The following is a 19,510-nucleotide window of genomic DNA, read 5'->3' as shown; positions in this document are numbered from 1 at the left end:
TTGATTTCTCCATTATCTCGGAAACGGACGCTTTTAACTTTCTAAATAATATTAAAATTCTTGCAGAATTTGTACCGGATTTAGCAAATTTGGATACTACTGCTTTTAATCCCTCGGTAAAAACATATATTGCTGCTCTTCTTCAAATTTTATCGCTTTTGTCAAATTTTCTACAATTTTTGTATACGGAATTGGACAATTTAAACCATTTTCATAATCATGTTTTACCAGCTGACGTTTTAACATTAATCAGCGATGCCCCGTGCATAAATCCTTCTAAGCAAGAAAAACTATCTATCATATCTGTTCGACGTTCAAAAAAAGGTATAACTGCTCTAGTAGAAGTCCATCAATTTCTGAAAACGATTAAAGTCTCCCCAGTTGTACCTGTGCCATTAATGGGTCACACTTTATCCTTTCAAAACATTTATCTAAATAATATGAATTCTCTAATTAAAATAGACTGCCCTCCTGATACTCTAGACTCATGTCTAATATCCAGTTATGACTCAATATGTCAACAAGCCTTGCAAGGAGATAATGTTGAAAATGTCCTAGACAAATGTACTTTTGAACCAAATCCTATTAAAGTTCCAACAATTATTAAGTCAGGAATCTTGCTCCCTTTTCCAATGCCCACTAACCCTATGGAACAAACACCTTTTAATTTCAATCCTCACTTAAAACCAAATATGCCTGTCCTTATAAAAAATAATGTGGGTGTCCAAATCTCTACACCCATTGGACTTATTTCCTTCGCAGCAACTTCTACCCTTAATAGTGTCGAGCAAATACTTTTTACTGATGAAGAATTTTCTCTTATACAAGAAAAATTTGGAAATTTTCTCTTTTACAAACATCCTATTTTTATCGCAGTTATTGTTATTCTTATAATCTGCATATTAACATTAACCGGCTATGGTACCTATAGACTTCGTTTAAAACGAGCTTTCCGTCCTATTCTTAAAGAATCAAGGATGCCAGTCAACCTGTCCATCCCGCTTTCACCTGCCGTACGATTTCAACCTCATTAAACTGATTAACCTAATATATATATGTTGTAGGTCACAGCTACATGGTTCGTCTATGGCACTTGCATTTGTATCTCTGCACTCCTCATCTTGAACTACTGCTTGATTTATAAATTGAACCTTGCTGTGCTCAACATAAAAAGTTGCGCTTAAACAGTTTTTTTTTCTTGTTGGTGCGATATTCCTAAATTTTACTTTGCTGTTTTAAAACATATTATAATATGACATTTTTTTTAAGATCTCGTTTTTAGTACTATCAAAATCTCCCAATCCTAGAAAAAAAACTTTCTAGACTGAACGATCTTTTTCACATTAAATTTGAGCATATTTTGTAGTATGTAAGACTTTTACTTTACAGTTAGCATGCTTAGCTATTTTGCATTTACAGATGAGTAGTTTGTAAGTTTTTCTCATAAAAAATTAAATTAAAAAAAAAAAAAAAGCAAACAAAAAACAAATATATTTTTTTTTTTTAGGATATAAGGAATTTTATGGAACTTTTCAATGATTATGACATGATATACAATGGCGCTGTCATGGACTTCAATAGTTGTGTGTCACATCAAATAATTTGAAATAAATGCTAAACTTGTACTTTTTCTTTGTATGAAAATACATCAATTCTACCAAGCATCTTTTCCTTGTAATAAACGATCATTTATTCCGCAAAATAATTATACATCCATGCCGGTCACGTTTTCCTTATACTCTCCCTTTTTACTGTCAAGTTTTGCTTACTTTTCAGTTTTAAAACAATTCATTAAATTCGTTATTGCAAAACTCTACAAATATTTTATTACTCCAGCTGATTAAAAGTTATTCAAAACGCATGGGACTCGTTGGTCGTTTTTCTTGTTTGCGATTAAAGATATATTCTTTGGAATACTAATAACAAAAACTCATTTCTGTTTTTAAGTATTTGATAAAATATACACTTTCTTTAAGATTACGTCCTCTGAAACCTCCAGTACATATTAATTCTTCTGGTTTCTTTCCCTGATCGATAATTGAATTTTTAAAGAGAAAGATTAATTATTTCAAATTAAAACTTTAACATAAACAAGTTTGAAAATAAAGAAAACGTGCTCCATACTGCTATATATTACTGTCAACATATTTGTTTCATTCAATAACTCGAATCATTAAGAGTTTTTAATGATCCTATTATGATCTTTCAAATTAAGGGACACTGTTTGAAAAACGTATTAGACAAACTCTATCCTCATTTTCAAAACTCCAATATTAATGCAAAATCGGCCTCTTTTCCATTAATTAAACCATAAACGACATTTATGCAGCGTAAACAGACCCTTTTTTGACTAGCATTACAAACAATATTTGTGCAGTAGGAACAGACCAATTTTCTTCCTTGATTATCAATAAACAGTGTTTGTGCAGTGTACACAGACCCATTATGAAAAATATATCTTCGAGGAAAAATTTGGAGAAATTAAAATCTTAATTTATTGTGTTAAGTCTTAAAATACGGAAACTTTAAAGAGACCCATAATCGTGCTTAGCTGCAAATTAAAGGTTTCATTTCTTCACTCTAAACTAGTCAAAATTCGCAATTTTTTTTTACATGAAACGTTTTACTCCCCCAACTTTTCATTTTGGTAATGAATTTTCAATGTGGCAAATAAACCTTCCCAAACTATTACAAAACAACTATTCCTGTATGAACGAAACTTCATTTTTAATTTGCCTGTCTTTCGTTCCATATAAAGAACTAATATTCCAATACAGTCTTCAAAATTTTTAGGCCAAACTTTTTATCCCCTTAATATTTATTTTCCCCCATTATAAATATGCACATACTGTAGGTAGTAACTTTATTTCAGAATAAACATTTTTGTATAAATCAACTGAATTCCGTATATTTTAGGCTTATTTTATTCTTTATCTTTGCAGGGTTTAAATTTTCTGTCTCTTATTTCACCCTTTTTTCCCCCCTTCTTTATGGTAAGTGGGACTCTTTTTCTCAACCTTTCTTTTGAATTAATATACATCAAACTCTAATGATTGTATAACTCACTTTTTAAGCCAATTACTTCCAAATGAATAAGTTTTAAACAATAAATCCCCAATTTGCCATTCTATTGCTAAAATTCTTTTAAGAACAAATAAATATTGCCCCCCACATTTCTCAAAATTTAAACCGTGCAACCCTGGATTTTTGTGTCGAGTAGATCTCCTCAGCTCGTCTACATTAGGCCTGACAAAACAATATTTTCCATTTCTTTTCATATATTGGCTTTTTCACAAGACCAGAAATTTGAGAATTTTCTTTAACTTTTTCAACTTTCAATGCAAAAATGCGGATTTTTTTTTTACCTCTTCTTCTTCGGAGTCTTCTTATCCTTCCCACTAGTTGTGCCAGATGCTGAACCCTGGGGACTAGAACTTGCTCCCACAGCAGCAGGTCCTGGTAAATCGAGCACCGCAGTCTCTGCATCAGAAGTCCCAACCATCACAGTCCCATCATCAGTCTCATTATCAGAAGGACCACCTGTCCCAGTTCCAGTGTCAATATCAGTATCAGTAGAACCAACCATCACAGTCCCCGCATTAGTCGTAGCATCAAAAGACCCATCTGTCACAGTCCCAACGTCAGAAGTTCCAACTCCAGCATCAGCAGAATTAACACCCGTTTCAGCAACAATGACAAGACCAGAATTGGAGGAGCAGGTAGCACTTGCAACATCCTTACGCCCACTTGCAGCATACACCGTCACCGGGTTCTCTACCACATCAGCAGCTTTCTCAATAGGAGCTGATTTTGCCGACACTACAATATCTGTACACACAGGCTGTCTCACGGCCGAGCCACCCATCCCCGCACCGGTACTTTCTGGAGCTGCAGTCTCCACGGCTACAGCAGTTTTCTCCACGGAAATTTTATCTTTGACCTCTGACTTAGCCTTGCCGGGAGGTTGTTTCACAGTCCCCACTCCAACCCCACGACTAGCTGCATCTTTCTGAACCGGTTTCTCCACAGTCCTAGCTCCCTCCGAGGAAATATCTTTACAACCTGGATTTTTCACGACTACGCCTCCATTCCCGTTACAATTAGCACCAGCCAAGGGGATGCTCTTGATTTCGGGTTTCCTATCTGACGACTCCGGCACAGATCCGGATACCGGGTAAGTTTGTCCTTTCTCCAGATCTTTTAATATGATATTCAGGTTCTTTCTCAGCGTTTCACGTGTATCCTCTTTCTCCTAAAATGATATAGTTTATTCATGACTATGCTGCACAATTGCTTATTATCCGCACCTCCTCAAATTTTTCAAAAACACCTTATTTTGCGAGTTATCCCACATTTCATGCACTTCACGTATATGCTATATATATATATATTTAACGGACTTTCCAACTTTCACTCCCATGACAAAAGAAACAAAAACCATTTCTGTCAAAAGGTCAAACACATAAAATAAACTCGTACACTGTCCTCCACATTGCAAAATAATTTTTTTGAAAGGATCATCGAAGTGCCTTTTCTTTTGCTTAAACAAAAAAAACTTTCAATAAGCAAACTATTGGTTCTCCAAACAAAACAAACAATTTTTTTTAAGAGAAAATTCAAACTTCAATTTTCGACATCGGGTTTTCTTACAAAGAAATATGCCTTCTTTTCTATTTTTTTAAATATTCATAAATGTTTCCCAAAATCATGTAAACCCCTACACAAACTTTTTAGACAGGAAATTTCAGACAACTATACAACGAATCAAACTGATGCAGACAACTAAACAATCCAAATATATATATAAACCCTCTAGCACACAATACTGTTTTTCTGTCAACTAATTTTACCTCTTCCATGACTTCGTCCTCTGCACAGCATTGCACCAGAAATCTAGGTACCTCTCTCATAAGGGTCCAAACCCGCTTAATCCTTTTGTGCACACGGCAAATCCTACATAAAAAGCACCAGTAAAATACCTATTTTTATCTTTAAACAAAGAATTTTTTCTAGGAGTCGTGTAAACTTATTCTAATACTTAATTTATCGGTCTCATTCATTATTGAACATTCCACGCTTTTCTTTACAATTATGTTTCTACCTTATAACATTCTTCTCAAATATTTTTTATTACAACCTTTAGAACTTATCACAAAAAAACATACCTCTTTGCTTGCCACACACATAAGCCCCCTGTCACCAGCACACTTACTATAAACACCACTACGGACACCTTCACAACAGGCAACAGGCAATTAGGAATCGGGCACTCTGGAGAATTCAACTCTCCCAGCTGAGAACTCAATACTGCTCCAGGGAGGGGAGGAGGTGATCTCATCTGCAAAATCATTAAGGTTAGTATTTGAAAACAAAAATACAATTCTTTTTCGCCAACAACAAAAACCAAACTGGAGAAAAATAATTCATATCATTTTTTCCTTAACTAAAATTTTTTACATTCTTTTAGTCCCTCACTGTGCCCCCCTTCTTTCTTTCTCCCCTCTTATTGATTTAGCACATGCCTGAATTAATATTTCTTTACAAGGGTTTCATTTTAAAAAATTCAAAACAAATATCTATGCTTTAAATAATTTTTCTAGCTTCAATATTCTTTTAAAATCGGTTTTTATTGCTATATTTAACAACTTTTATAACGCTCATCACTCTACCATCCCATATTTTACGATACACACGCACCGCTAAATCTGAACTAAAAATGTTTTACTTTCCCCATTAACCTTTTCATATTACCTATTTCTATATCTACCAAATACAATTACTTTATCCTTCGTTAATTTCATTAAAATACTTTATTTTCCTGTATTTAATTACCTTGTAGATCTTCTGCTGCCTACCCGTCTGTGAATAATGGATGTTCAACCGGAAATGGGATCAGATTCCTCTCCTCTAGCCGGCTGGATGCTCGGTGCAGGCATCACACCACTAAACTCTACCACATGTTTCTACTTATTACATTATTTTTGTGTTCTTGCCACGAACATCCCCTCAAAATTTTTTTTAAGTAAAGAATAATTTTTAATATTTAGAAAAACCTTATATTTTACCAGATACGGCAGCGCAATACTAAACTGTGAACTTGTGTTCCCTACAGGGTGTCATTTAAAATTTTTCTCATAAGTTTTTATTATCAACCCTCGAATTTTTCTTAACAGAATAAATTAGTTAATGCAATATTTTTTTTCTTTAAGAACACTCAAACATTTACCGTCCCTGTTTAATTAACATTCTTCCCGCCAAATTCCCGCTCGCTCCCTAAACATTCGGTTTTTCTCGGGAACTTGCATATTTTTACTAACTTTGCGGGGAACTTGCAACAAAAAACTTTAAATTACTTTCACACAAGATGATTATTATATGCTTTCCCATTTTATTTTAAAAACAACAAAATATATTATTTCATTATTTTTTTTTAAGATCACATATTAATTAATATACTGAAAACGCTAATCACTCTTTAAATAATCTTTCAATACCTTTTTTAAATCCTTTGGTTATACATATAAAGCGAATAAGCAAAATAATTTAAAGCAAGCAATGTTTTTCATATTTTCGGTATTGAGTAAGCTCTCTGAATAAAGTTAAAACCTGAACTTTGCGAAATTTTTTTAAGCTTCGGTCTCCGCAGTGAAAGTGGACAAACGTGTTCCGTCCATAGGAATATTCCAATTAGGAACTTCGTAGTAATCATCAGACCTACGCAACCCCTCTCCTGTAGGTAAATTTCCGGGGGAAATTATTGCATTATTCATCTCAACAGGATTTCTAATTATAGGCAAAGGTATATTCTCAATTCGAGCTCTCCTCCTTTGATTCCTTCTTTCCTTTATAAACATCCACATTTTACCTAAAAATTACATAAAGTACGCTTTCACTCTTTTCCCCCAATTAATTAATTATTCATACTCACCCATATACGTCACAAGCCTCCAAACCAACCACAATAGAGCAAACATTATCAACCACAAACCCCAATATTCCAAGACAGCGTTATTCCATCTTTTCAGCAAATCGCCGATATCCCATACACCTTCATCCAGTTTGCTACTTCCATCCCCGACATCCGCAGTTCCAAAATCTATGTTGCTATTAGCGTCGGTTTTTGCTTCAAAAAATTCCAACTCAGATTGCATCTTTTCAATTTCCAACTCAGTTTCCGCATCATCAAAAGATTCCATCTCTTCCCGGCTCAGAATATTCTCCACGTTCATACTTCTATATTCCTTCTTTGCTATATCTTCTATGGTTGTAACAACCTCAGATGTACTCTTGGCCTGATACATTTCGGTGGTAGAAGATGCGGTCTTTTCCTGCTCGTACAAATTGAAATCTACTCCCAACATCGTGCGCTACTTATACACTAATTTCAGGTAACTTTTGTTTTTTGGGGGTTATTCTTCGAACAAAAACAAAAAAAAGACAAACAAATCAATTTTTTCTCCTTACTTTTAAAATTTTTTCCTTTCCAAACTAAGTTTCTAAATTTTCAAAAGTTTCCTGTCTCTTGACAATTTAAGATCCCAAATATGTAAATTGTTGTTGTCGCGGGGAGGACCCTATATGTACTAGTAATGTACATAGTTTCTAGCTGCCTAAAGCTATCATTTCTAGGTTATATGTTTTTCAATTGCAGACGCCAGAAATAAGAGAGCCTGTCAACCTTATCAGGAAGGCAGAGTTTTTGTTTAATTTTTTTAAAAAGAGAAACACTCAAAAAAAGAAAAACACTTTTTATTTTAATCAAAAATACAATGATTAAAAATGTTGTTTATTGGAATAAGTGTATTTCACAACATGCACAAGAAGTAAAACATATTAAAAAATTGAATCACTTCTTCTTTAACTGTAAAAAATGTTCAATTGCAACTTTTCCTCATTCTGTCCTTTCATTACAAACAATTTGCATAAAGCATTTGCATGTAAATATTTCAATACAAACCAAGCTGAGAAAAAATATGAGACATTTTGATTATACAGGAGCTAGAGATGTAATTAAGATTTTAAAACTGCCAAACTTTTTAATTAAAAACCTTTTAAGACATAATAGATTATGTAAAATACATGGAAATAATGCATTTTATGAAATATCTTGTACTCACACAAACAATTTTGTATACTTAAGGAAAAATTCCCCATTATATGAAAAACTACTAAAAGATAAGACTTTCAGTATAGCAGAGTTGAACAAATATTATAAGAGAAGGAATTTAATCGGAATGATAAAATTTAAATATCCAGAGTATGATAATGAGCAATTACTGAGAAATATCATTCCATTGCTTAAAATAAGTCTGGAATTTTCAAATAAAATTATTTAAACCCCCCCCCACCAAACTTTTTCTCTTATCCTGTAACAATAATTGTATAAACGTAATTTGAGCTTGTATATATCTATATATATTTGTGCACGATATACAATATCAATATTTATTTTCTCCTTTCCAGAATGAATATTCCAGCAATGTTGGATCTGGTCCAACATCTTTTACAAATCAATCATAGGAAAATCCATAAAACAGAACTATCGTCAACAGACTCTGGAGTAAATTTTGTTAGAAATTTCAGAAACAAATTTGCTTGGTTTACATCTACCCGGGATCTCCAAATTTTCATCATATCTAAAGACAAACCTGAACCTCTCATTTTTGGTGATAACTCGGATCTAATTGATTTCCTCCCTTCAATAACCTTTTTCCTGCATAAACAAGAAACCTATGCAGTTATAGATTATAACAGTGATAAGCCAGCCATAAGAATATCCAGTAACTTATTTCTGGGCTACACAGCTCCAAAAACTTTTACTGAGTGCTCACAAGAACACTTAGCTAAACATGATTACAGAGCATCAGATTTAGCTCGCGTTCAAGAGATGAGTCTAGAGCAGCTACACCTGTTCATACCCAAAGTGCTGGGACCAACAGTGGCACAGGAGAATGTAATTATGTTCCAAAAAGCATTGGTCCAGGTATAACACTTTTTTTTTAAATGAAAATTATAAGAAAAAGAGAGAAAAAAAATTTTCCAGTAAAAGACAGAAAAGGTGTAGAGGGAATATTATGTATATGAAAGAAATTCATAACAGTTTCTAACTCTAATTATAATTTCATGCTCAAAGAAAAGAGTTGGAGAAAAGGAAAAATCAACAAATGGAATGTGAAGAAAGTGAATAGTTATAAGAAATCTCCAGGCTCCATCTTGAAACTCCTTCTCATGCCCTTAGGAGTTTAAGGAAGGTTGGAGATTATGGAGAAAAAACTACTAGTTTACCGAGGAAAGAGGTTCTGAAGTCTCCGAGGCCGATTAAACCTCGGAGACCGGAGAATGTGGATCCAGAGGTTCTGAAGTCTCCGAGGCCGATTAAACCTCGGAGGCCGGAGAATGTGGAGCCAGAGTTTCTGAAATCTCCGAGGCCGATTAAACCTCGGAGGCCGGAGAATATGGATCCAGAGTTTCTGAAATCTCCGAGGCCGTATAAACCTCAGAGGCCGGAGAATATGGATCCAGAGGTTTCATCCTCCAAGGTTGGAGATTGTGAAGCCATAGAGTATGAGTTGGGAACCTTCAATATCCCACACATAATCTGAATTATGGATTTTTCTCTAACCAATCAGAATGAACTCTATACAACTTTTTGAATATTTGTTTTTCCTTTTTCTAAATTAGGAGAATCTTGAATGAATGCTAGGTATTTAAGCTTTGCTTGACTCACTTTAGGGTCAGTTCATATAATCCATTTGGATAAGTTAATTCAACAGTTAAAGATTTCATTCAAGAACTCCATTGTTGTAAGTACTTTTTCCTTGTTAATTAATATTTGCTATCTTTGATAACTATTATCCAGAAAGTTTATAATCTTACACTCTAGTTGTCTGTCCCTTTAATATCTCAGCTTAACGGTGCTATGGAAACGCCTCAACACGGAAACGTCTCAACACGGAAATGCCTCAAAAAAAAGCGGAAACCCCTCAAAAACCGGTTTTTTTGAGACATTTCCGCAATTTCTGCAAGAAAAACGGAAATCCCTCAAAACCCAGTTTTTGAGGGGTTTCCTCTTTATTTTGAGGCGTTTCCCAAAATTTTTGAGGGGTTTCCGCTTTTCACCTGACAATTATTTTTTGTAATAAGCGATCGTTTATTCCACAAAATAATCGTAGATATCATGCCGATCACGGTTTCCTTGTACTCCCCCTTTTTACTGTCAAGTTTTGCTGTACTTCTCAGTTTTAAAACAATTAATTAAATTCGTTATTGCAAAACTCTGCCAATATTTTATCACTCCAGTTGATTACAACTTATTCAAAACGCATGGGACTCGTTGGTCGTTTTTCTTGTTTGCGATAAAAAATATACTCGCTCTTTGAAATACCAATAACAAAAATTCATTTCTCTTTTTAAATATTTGATAAAATATATACTTTCTTTAAATTACGTCCTCAAAAACCCCGAGTACATGTTGAATCTTCTGGTTTCTTTCCCTGGTCGTTGATTGAATTTTTAAAAGAGAAAGATAAACATTTCAAATTAAAATTTTAATTTAAACAAGTTTGGAAATAAAGAACACTTGCTCCATAATAATCTATATTACCGTTAATATAATTATTCATCAATACCTGGAATCAATCAGTTTTTTTTTAATGATCCTATTATGATTTTTCAAATTTAAGGGACACTGCTTGAAAAACGTATTAGACAAACTCAATACTCATTTTCGAACTCCAATATTAATGCGAAATCAGACTCAATTCCATTGATCAACACTATAAATGACATTTGGGCAATGTAAACAGACCCATTTCATTTGCTTAGCATGTTGAACATTTAAATTAAATTTCTTTCTTAATTCTTAGTTTTGTCTGAACAATGATAAAACAACTTATTATTGCTAAAACAAAACAATTACTGTATTGTGTAAATTATAAAAATCTAAAAGATATTTCCTTTAACGGACCACCTCTTATACTAATAATAAGACAAAAACAAATTTTGCTAAAGCTAGATCATTAATTTCTTTCATGTCACACTAGCTGTTATAACCGCTTTAGCATCGTTTTAGTGAGTTGTGTTATTTCAACACCACAGTATTAAGGGATTATGTCAGTTTTTTATCTCCTAAAACGAATTTTTGACAATACCTTGATATTTGACAAAATAAAAATAGTTTTGTTCTCAATATTTATTGACCATCATATTTATAGACATGATAAATGGTTATTCTCCACACGCGCAGTAACTACAGAAACTTAAGTGTAAATTTTCTTAAAAATTTCAACAAGTAAAATACTCATTGCAAGTCAGGGCCAAAATTAAATAACTGGGAAAACGATATTAAAAGACTGATTAAAAGACATGTATTTAACAGTCTTTTAAAAATATAATCATTGGATAATTTTTAGTCTTAAATATTTGCATGGTTTCATTTCACCGTTTCCCCCGCGTAGTCCTCAACTTTTCCGCTGTTATTTTTGTGCAATATAACAATCCTGATAACATTCACAAGGGATCCATATTTTGCTTTTCCTTTCCTAGTGTAGCATCCCCCTTCGGTATCTTGGTCTTGGGATCATGCTCTGTTGCTGCATCCGCGGAACACCCCGGTAGATCTATATCCTTCTTTAGTGCAGCATCCTCCTTTAATGCATCAACAATAGCCGATAACCCCTTTGCCACACTTACAGCAACAACAGGTTTAGGGGAGTTTAAATCAACCTCCTCCTTCTCCGTGTTCACCTTACTAGCAGGCTTCTCTATGGAAATTTGAATATTAGAATCCACCGAATCCTCCTTCTGTGTCAATTGCTTGGACTGACCCACTCCATCACCCTGACCAAATACAGAGCAAGGGTTGGGATTCGCACCATTAGTAACTTCCGCACCTGATATATTCCGTCCCTGCTCTAGCTCTCTCAGTATAACGGCTATACTCATTCTAAGTGCGGCTTCCTGATCCTCCGGCTCCTACAATTTTGAAAATTTGTTTACTTGCAAACCCTCCCGATTCATAAATGTATTCTTTTTATAAACCCTCAAATAACAAAAATTCATTTCAGGGGTAAATATTTAATATTCCCGTCCCCTTTGTTGCTACAATTTAAACTTTAAACCACTGTCTTGAGGACAACTTTTAGACAAATATTCACTATGAGTCTATTACACAATCTAAAAGAAATTTTGTTTTAACAAACTCTAACAACACTTTTGTAAATAAGTTTGTATTTAAACTTCTGCCACCTATATAAACCTTTAATTTCATCATGTCTTTCCCCCCTATTTAAACTTTAAATTAATTGCAGATGAAATTTCAAATAAAATACCAATAATTAACATGATGTAAATTTTAATAGAGAACATTTTGTCAAAATAAAGGACATATACCATACTATGGGCATCTTTCTATGATTCGTCATTTTATCAAGTTCTAACAATAAAATTTACAGTTAATTATTCGATATTTCTACATTATAGGTTTCTTTTCATAAAAACTCTCCAACCAATATAAACTTTTTACCTCTACTCTAGCATCCGCATCGGTACAACACCTCGACAGAATCCTTGGAAATTCTCTTAACAAGATGTACAGCCTCTGAATCCTTTTCTGCAGTCTCGTAATCCTAAAAAAAAAAAAAAAAAAAAATGATCATAATTTACTTTATTCTCCCGTCACTAGTTGACCAACTTTTTTTGTCTCCCCTTCAAATAAACTCTACAACCATTTTACTTCATCTCAATAATTACATGTTTTCTTTTCTCTCCAATAGAAAATGTAAATATTCAGAAAATGTAAATATTCAATAAAAATATTTACCTATCACACTGCCAAACACATAGACACAGGGTTAGGACAACACTGGCCAAAATCGTCCACAAAACGCTCTCCAACACGGGCATCACGCAACTCTGAACGGAACAACTTGGGGAACCATCCTCCAAAAAACTTGGGGAACCATCCTCCAAAGAACTTAAGGCCCCAGGAAGGGGAGGAGGTGATCTCATCTATAAAAAAAAAAAAAAATTAAAGTATAGTATTTGAAAACAAAAATACAATTCTTTTTCGCCAACAACAAAAATCACACTGGAAAAAAATAATTCATATCATTTTCCCTTAACTAAGCTTTTTATTTACATTCTCTTAATCCCTCACCGTGCCCCCCTTCTTTTTTTTCCCCCCTCTTATGGATACATGCTTAAATTAATATTTCTTTACAATTGTCTAATTTTAAAGGATCCAAACAAATATCTAGGCTTTAAAAATTTTTTTCTAGCTTCAACATTTTTTAAATCGGTTTTTTTTGTTGATATATTTAACAGTTTTTAAAAAAAACGCTCATCACTCTACCGTCCCATGTTTTACGATACACACGCACCGCTAAATCTGAACTAAAAATGTTTTACTTTCCCCATTAACCTTTTCATATTACCTATTTCTATATCTACCAAATACAATTACTTTATCCTTCGTTAATTTCATTAAAATACTTTATTTTCCTGTATTTAATTACCTTGTAGATCTTCTGCTGCCTACCCGTCTGTGAATAATGGATGTTCAACCGGAAATGGGATCAGATTCCTCTCCTCTAGCCGGCTGGATGCTAACAGCAGGTATCACACTACTAAACTCTACCACATGNTATTTACTATCTTTGATAAATATTATCCTGAAAGCTTATAATCTTGCACTCTAGTTGTCTGTCCCTTTAATATCTCAGCTTAACAAATAGATATCTTTATAGATTTGTGTTGAATGTATAAACTATAATTATATATATATATATATCTATTCCTATATTGCTGTAATGTTGACTCTAACTGTACAATGAGAACCTCGAATATTTAATAAATACACTTTCTTTTTAACATCATCTATTCAGGATTATTTTAACCAAGACTTTTTTAACTATTAGAAAGGTGAAGTAAAGTTTATCAGATATCTGGGATTAAGGGTAAATTTTTAGAGATATTTAACAAGAGGTTTAAGTCTTTCAACAGTGTTACTAAGTAGAATTACTCAGAGATTAGAGTTTGAGACAGTGTTATTATTATTATCATTATAGCGTGGCGCTTTTATTTAATTCCATCTAATAAAAGTTTATGGCGAGCATCCTAGTGGAATTCAGAAGACATTGAGAAGATATAATCACATTATTAGGAAAAAAGTTAATTTTTATTGGTACATTTTTGAGAAGAAAGTACAGCTGGTACAATACTGCAACTCTATTAAATAATTTTGTACTCTATTGTGTCAATCCTTTATGAAAATTTTAAAATATAAGTCTAAAAAAATGTTTAAGATGTTAAAAAATTAAGTATTTTTAGATCTTACACAAGTTGATTTACTTCTTCTGGAAAAAGCTCTAATATTCATTATTATCTATTTATCCATAGTATTTTAACTTAAGAAACTGTTATAAAATTGTCTCAGTGCATACACTTTTTCAATCATGCCACAACAACATTCTGAAGGTTTTTACTAGAAGGACGTTAAAAATAGCATTGATAAAATAAATGAAGCATTTAAAAAAAATAAGAGCCATTGGCACATTACGACCTTTTAAAGCCGTTCATTATGCGGTTGTTCAGACAGCGAACTTTTCAGGTAGCGCTTCGTTCTTATAGATAATAACTTAAATGTTTTCTGTTAGTTCTTACAGTAATTGTTCTTTAAACAGTATAAACGAAAAATATTTTAGAACCTGTTAACGATTATTTATGCAAAAATAACAGGGAAACTTGAGACACGTTTTAAAAAATGAAATGCAGAGAAAAAATCATCAAAACACATTTTTTTTATTTTTGGGAAGTTTCATGCCTTTTTAAGCTGGAAAAATTATTACACATCCATTCTTAGTAAATCAAATCTTCCTAAAAACCAAGAAAATTCTGAGGCAAAAGTTTAAATTCTGACTGGCCTATAAAAATTCTCTTGCATGGAGTCATGAGAGTTGCCGAAAAAAAATATATTTCTCATCCCAAACTAACCTGATAAGCATGAAGGGTCATTCTCAGTTCATCTCTAACCCTCAACAGGAGAAGTCCTCTCTCAGTACAGTTAATTGTGGACTGTCTGATCAGTTCATCAAAACATTGAGCATATAGTTCACGTCGAGTCTAAACATTGAGCATATAGTTCACATTGAGTATAAACATTGTATATAGTTCACATTGAGTATAAACATTGAGCATATAGTTCACATTAAGTATAAACATTGAGCATATAGTTCACATTGAGTATAAACATTGAGCATATAGTTCACATTGAGTATAAACATTGAGCATATAGTTCACATTGAGTATAAACATTGAGCATATAGTTCACATTGAGTATAAACATTGAGCATATAGTTCACATTGAGTATAAACATTGAGCATATAGTTCACATTGAGTATAAACATTGAGCATATAGTTCACATTGAGCATATAGTTCCCATTGAGTATAAACATTGAGCATATAGTTCACATTGAGCATATAGTTCCCATTGAGTAAAAACATTGAACATATAGTTCACATTGAGCATATAGTTCCCATTGAGTATAAACATTGAGCATATAGTTCACATTGAGCATATAGTTCACATTGAGTCAAAACATATTGCATATTGCTGAGGTCAAGTCTAAACATAGAGCTATTGATTATTATATTAAGACTTAAAAATACAATAGAATGAAGTTATTTTTGTAGAAATAATATTAGATTATGTAACCGTAATGTAACATAATGATTAAACGTAAGTAATGTTAGTGGATTTGCAGGGTAAATTTTCTATTTCTTCAAATGTTTTGAATATTCATAACATACCTGACATATTCCAGTTTCACGTGCTTGCCTTTGCTGCAGCTTAAGATCAAGTTGCTCTTGTAAGTTCATCACATCTAACCTAATCATTAACTGCTCATTTATGAGGTTGGGTATTTAAGTCAATTAAAATATGCAAAAATCTGATTGCAAGTACATTTAGCACCTGTTTTAGGTATATTTAGTACCTGGTTGCAGGTATATTAAGTACCTAGTTGAATGTATATTTAGTACCTGGTTGCAGCTATATTAAGTATCTAGTTGCATTCATATTTAGTACCTGGTTGCAGGTATATGAAATACCTAGTTGCACCTATATAAAGCAAATAGGTTGTCAAGTACAATAGACGGCATCACAGAATGCGTACACTTTCAGTACAGCTGTTTAAACGTCATAGTGTCAACTCAAATTTTCTGTCTGACAAAACTATAAATATAAGTGATATTTTTAGACTAAAGTGCTTATCTTTTAGTGAAATTAGTGCAATTTTATATGTTCTTTATTTCTGTTTTTACACTTTTTCATTTAACGTTCTATAGACTAAATAACAGGGTTGAAACTAATATTGTACATAACCCTTTAACATTGTAATTCGAAAGTATAACGTTAAAACATATTTCAGAAATGTTTAATGATATCTTTGGAGAAGTGCTCTAGAAAGGTCTAATCTAGGATACTCCCCCAGATCTGGGGTAAATACAGGCAACAAGAAACGGTAATTTTCTAATGAAATGTCGTCTTCTAAGGATATTTAATTTTTTTCTCAAATGTATTTTACTATTTTTGGGAACATGTACGAAATATGTAAAATTTTTCAAAAGTGCTTTAATTATGAAATTATTGGAAAGTCTATGTAGATATATAATATAAACAGGGTGTCCCAAACAAAAATTTGGATCGTAGGGGTATTGGGTACTGAGGCAACAATTTTGATTAAATGTTCACAATCATGTTAACATTAGAAATCTCGATATTTCAGTTTTTTCCAGGCATTCTTTTTATATTACAATCACTTCTTTAATTATGGAGCATGAGTCGAAAAATCGATTTCCCAGATTTTTCAAATTTTGATTTTTTACATACATTCATTTGTTCAAATGAATATAACCAAACAATTCACAAATTTTCGTACATTTTATGTAAGTTATCTGTTGCAGCCAAAATTTTGGATCTGCAAAGTGTTTTGTGAGATAACATGTATATTATATTTAAATTTCGCAATATGGATGTCTGTGTGATGTGTTTTGATAAAAAGATGACATATTTTTTGTTATTTATTTTAAATCCATCAAGGGGGGGGGGTACTATGAACATATACCAAGTCAACATTACATTATTATGAATTAAATGATATTTTTGGTCTTCATTAATTATATTTTTTTCATTTAGGGGGCAGGTGAAGAACTTGGTTTGTGCCTGGATGCCGTCCACCCCCTGGGAAATCCAGATTTAAATTTCCAAAGAATAAAAAGAAGCAGGAATTGTGGCTGAATGCTTTTAAAATTGACGACCATAATGAAATCGGAGATAGCCGAGTGTGTGCTCTTCATTTTGCTAAGTCTGATTTTAAGCCAAATTTGAGCACTTTTTCGAAACTTCCAGAAATCTCCCCTGCAAGGAAATTTCTCTTATCCTCTGCAATCCCATCAATAACTGTAAAAGAACCAAGATCTCCATTATCAACCTTTTTGTAAAATTCCTTATTTAGTTTACATAGATATACAGTGAAAAAAAATTAAGCCACCAAATACCAGTAAAAATACTCTATTTAATTTTTAGTTGTAAATATTTTTTACATATTCCTACAAAGACGACATTTATCTCCACCGAATCTTGGAAATCATACCAACTAATTAGAGGACATGTTTTTCTTTTTTCATTTGACACATATGACGTTGTATGCAGTTTTGTCGATTTTTCTGTTGCCATCTATTGTATTTGACAACCTATTTGATATAAAGTATCTAGTTGCATTTATATTTAGTACCTGGTTACAGGTATATTAAGTACCTAGTTGCACGTATATTTAGTGCCTGGTTGCAGGTATATTAAGTACCTGGTTGCAGGTGTACTTGAAACACTCTGTCTCCATAATTTCCCCTCTTCTTCCCATTCTCTGGGGGGAAGAATGCTGTCTAGAATCTCTTCTGTCTCCTCTCTACCCTCCCTAGGACAAAATCAAATAATCGAATTTAGTTAATCAATTGATTAATTTATCTATTAATCCAAAACTGTATTTTACTAACGAACAATTGCACTATGATTGATCAAGCGGTTTGCAGGTTCATTGTAGAATTCCAAGTGAATGATTGTCAAAATATCGGAGCTTTTCCATATTTATTAGAAGAAATTATAATAATAAAATAAATCTATAATAGGTTTGCGTAATTACTAAAATTGTGTGTTATATAACAAATAATTGCTTAATAAGTAATTACGATTTTTGTGTGTATCCTATTCGCAGTGCACGGCCATTCTCACTGATTCCAGTTTATTTCATGTACAGGGCCAAATTTAAACTAGCCTGAGCAAGCTGTACAGTACAAATACAGACAATGGGGCAAAACGGGACGGTACGCCAAATGAATGACTCCCTTCTACTGACATTAATGTGTTCTTTTTATCCCATTTTTTTTGGTAAATTATCGTCATTGTTTATTACCTGGGGCTCGAGGAAGAAGGAGCAGATTTAGGTCTAGTACTAGTCTCATCCTGCTGTAATAATTATTTATTTATAGGAATTGTTAACTTTAATATTTATTTTAAATGGATTGTTCATCGCAATATTTATTTATTCAATAGGAATTGTTCACCGTAATATTCATCTTATATGAACTGTTTACCGTAATATTCATTTTAAATGGATTGTTCATCGCAATACTTATTTATTCATAGGAATTGTTCACCGTAATATTTATCTTAAATGAACTGTTCACCGTAATATTTATTTTAAAGAAACTACTTTACCGTGATATTCATCTTAAATGAACTGTTCACCGTAATATTAATCTTATATGAACTGTTCACTGTAATATTCATTTTAAATGAACTGTTCATCGTGATATTCATCTTAAATGAACTGTTCACCGTAATATTCATTTTAAAGGAACTGTTCACCGTGATATTAATCTTATATGAATTGTTCACTGTAATATTAATCTTATTTGAACTGTTCACCGTAATATTCATTTTAAATGAACTGTTCATGGTGATATTCATCTCAAATGAATTGTTCACCGTAATTTTCATCCTATATGAACTGTTCACCATGATATCCATTTTAACTATTTACCGTAATATTTATTAATTTAAAGGAATTGTTCACCAAAATATATTTAAAGGGACTGTTACCGTAATATTCATTTTAAAGTAACTACTCAGCGTAATATTTATTAATTTAAAGGAATTTTTTACCGTAATATTTATTTATTTAATGGGACTGTTCAACATGATATTCAATTTAAAGGGACCGTTCACCGTAATATTCATTTATTTAATGGAACTGTTTACCATAATATTTATTTATTTAAAGGGACCGGTCACCGTAATATTTATTTTCTTCATTAAATACATAAAAATCTAATATTGGGAACATAAACCAATGATGTGTAGTAAGGATTTCCAACTTCTTCCAGTTGAATTTGCATCCGTAAGATCCTACAGAACTTTTCCTGAAGCTTTTGGTACAAAATGTACTAAATAG

At 32.5% G+C, this 19,510-nt stretch overlaps 4 protein-coding genes and 1 long non-coding RNA gene across 5 annotated transcripts; 1 reads left to right on the top strand and 4 right to left on the bottom strand.

The window, feature by feature from the left end:
* Positions 1-2,848: 2,848 nt before the first annotated feature.
* Positions 2,849-5,345, bottom strand: LOC111703431 (uncharacterized). The gene is made up of 4 exons (XM_023475369.1): positions 5,166-5,345; positions 4,851-4,953; positions 3,366-4,252; positions 2,849-3,246 (listed from the first exon to the last, which is right to left on the bottom strand). The coding sequence occupies exons 1-4, from the start codon at positions 5,336-5,338 to the stop codon at positions 3,063-3,065; spliced, it is 1,347 nt and encodes a 448-aa protein (XP_023331137.1). The 5' UTR covers positions 5,339-5,345; the 3' UTR covers positions 2,849-3,062.
* A 1,270-nt stretch (positions 5,346-6,615) lies between these two features.
* LOC111703444 (uncharacterized) lies at positions 6,616-7,382 on the bottom strand. Its single transcript, XM_023475382.1, has 2 exons — positions 6,929-7,382; positions 6,616-6,865 (listed from the first exon to the last, which is right to left on the bottom strand). Exons 1-2 carry the CDS (start codon positions 7,359-7,361, stop codon positions 6,627-6,629), a joined length of 672 nt encoding a protein of 223 aa, XP_023331150.1. The 5' UTR covers positions 7,362-7,382; the 3' UTR covers positions 6,616-6,626.
* A 4,126-nt stretch (positions 7,383-11,508) lies between these two features.
* Positions 11,509-13,621, bottom strand: LOC111703437 (uncharacterized). Its single transcript, XM_023475374.1, has 4 exons — positions 13,515-13,621; positions 12,821-13,008; positions 12,524-12,626; positions 11,509-11,973 (listed from the first exon to the last, which is right to left on the bottom strand). Exons 2-4 carry the CDS (start codon positions 13,006-13,008, stop codon positions 11,509-11,511), a joined length of 756 nt encoding a protein of 251 aa, XP_023331142.1. The 5' UTR covers positions 13,515-13,621.
* A 1,329-nt stretch (positions 13,622-14,950) lies between these two features.
* LOC111703436 (33 kDa inner dynein arm light chain, axonemal) lies at positions 14,951-19,086 on the bottom strand. Its single transcript, XM_023475373.1, has 5 exons — positions 18,985-19,086; positions 18,470-18,522; positions 17,864-17,974; positions 15,810-15,888; positions 14,951-15,120 (listed from the first exon to the last, which is right to left on the bottom strand). The coding sequence occupies exons 1-5, from the start codon at positions 19,084-19,086 to the stop codon at positions 14,977-14,979; spliced, it is 489 nt and encodes a 162-aa protein (XP_023331141.1). The 3' UTR covers positions 14,951-14,976.
* LOC111703445 (uncharacterized) lies at positions 16,275-17,507 on the top strand. The gene is made up of 2 exons (XR_002765613.1): positions 16,275-16,522; positions 17,197-17,507. It is a non-coding gene; the product is annotated as an uncharacterized LOC111703445 (long non-coding RNA).
* Positions 19,087-19,510: the final 424 nt, after the last annotated feature.

Source organism: Eurytemora carolleeae, unplaced genomic scaffold (genome assembly GCF_000591075.1).
Source record: "Eurytemora carolleeae unplaced genomic scaffold, Eaff_2.0 scaffold512, whole genome shotgun sequence".
In the NCBI taxonomy this organism is placed as follows: domain Eukaryota; kingdom Metazoa; phylum Arthropoda; class Copepoda; order Calanoida; family Temoridae; genus Eurytemora; species Eurytemora carolleeae.
Note: the sequence above shows the minus strand (reverse complement) of the source record. Positions and strands in the feature narration are given on the sequence as shown.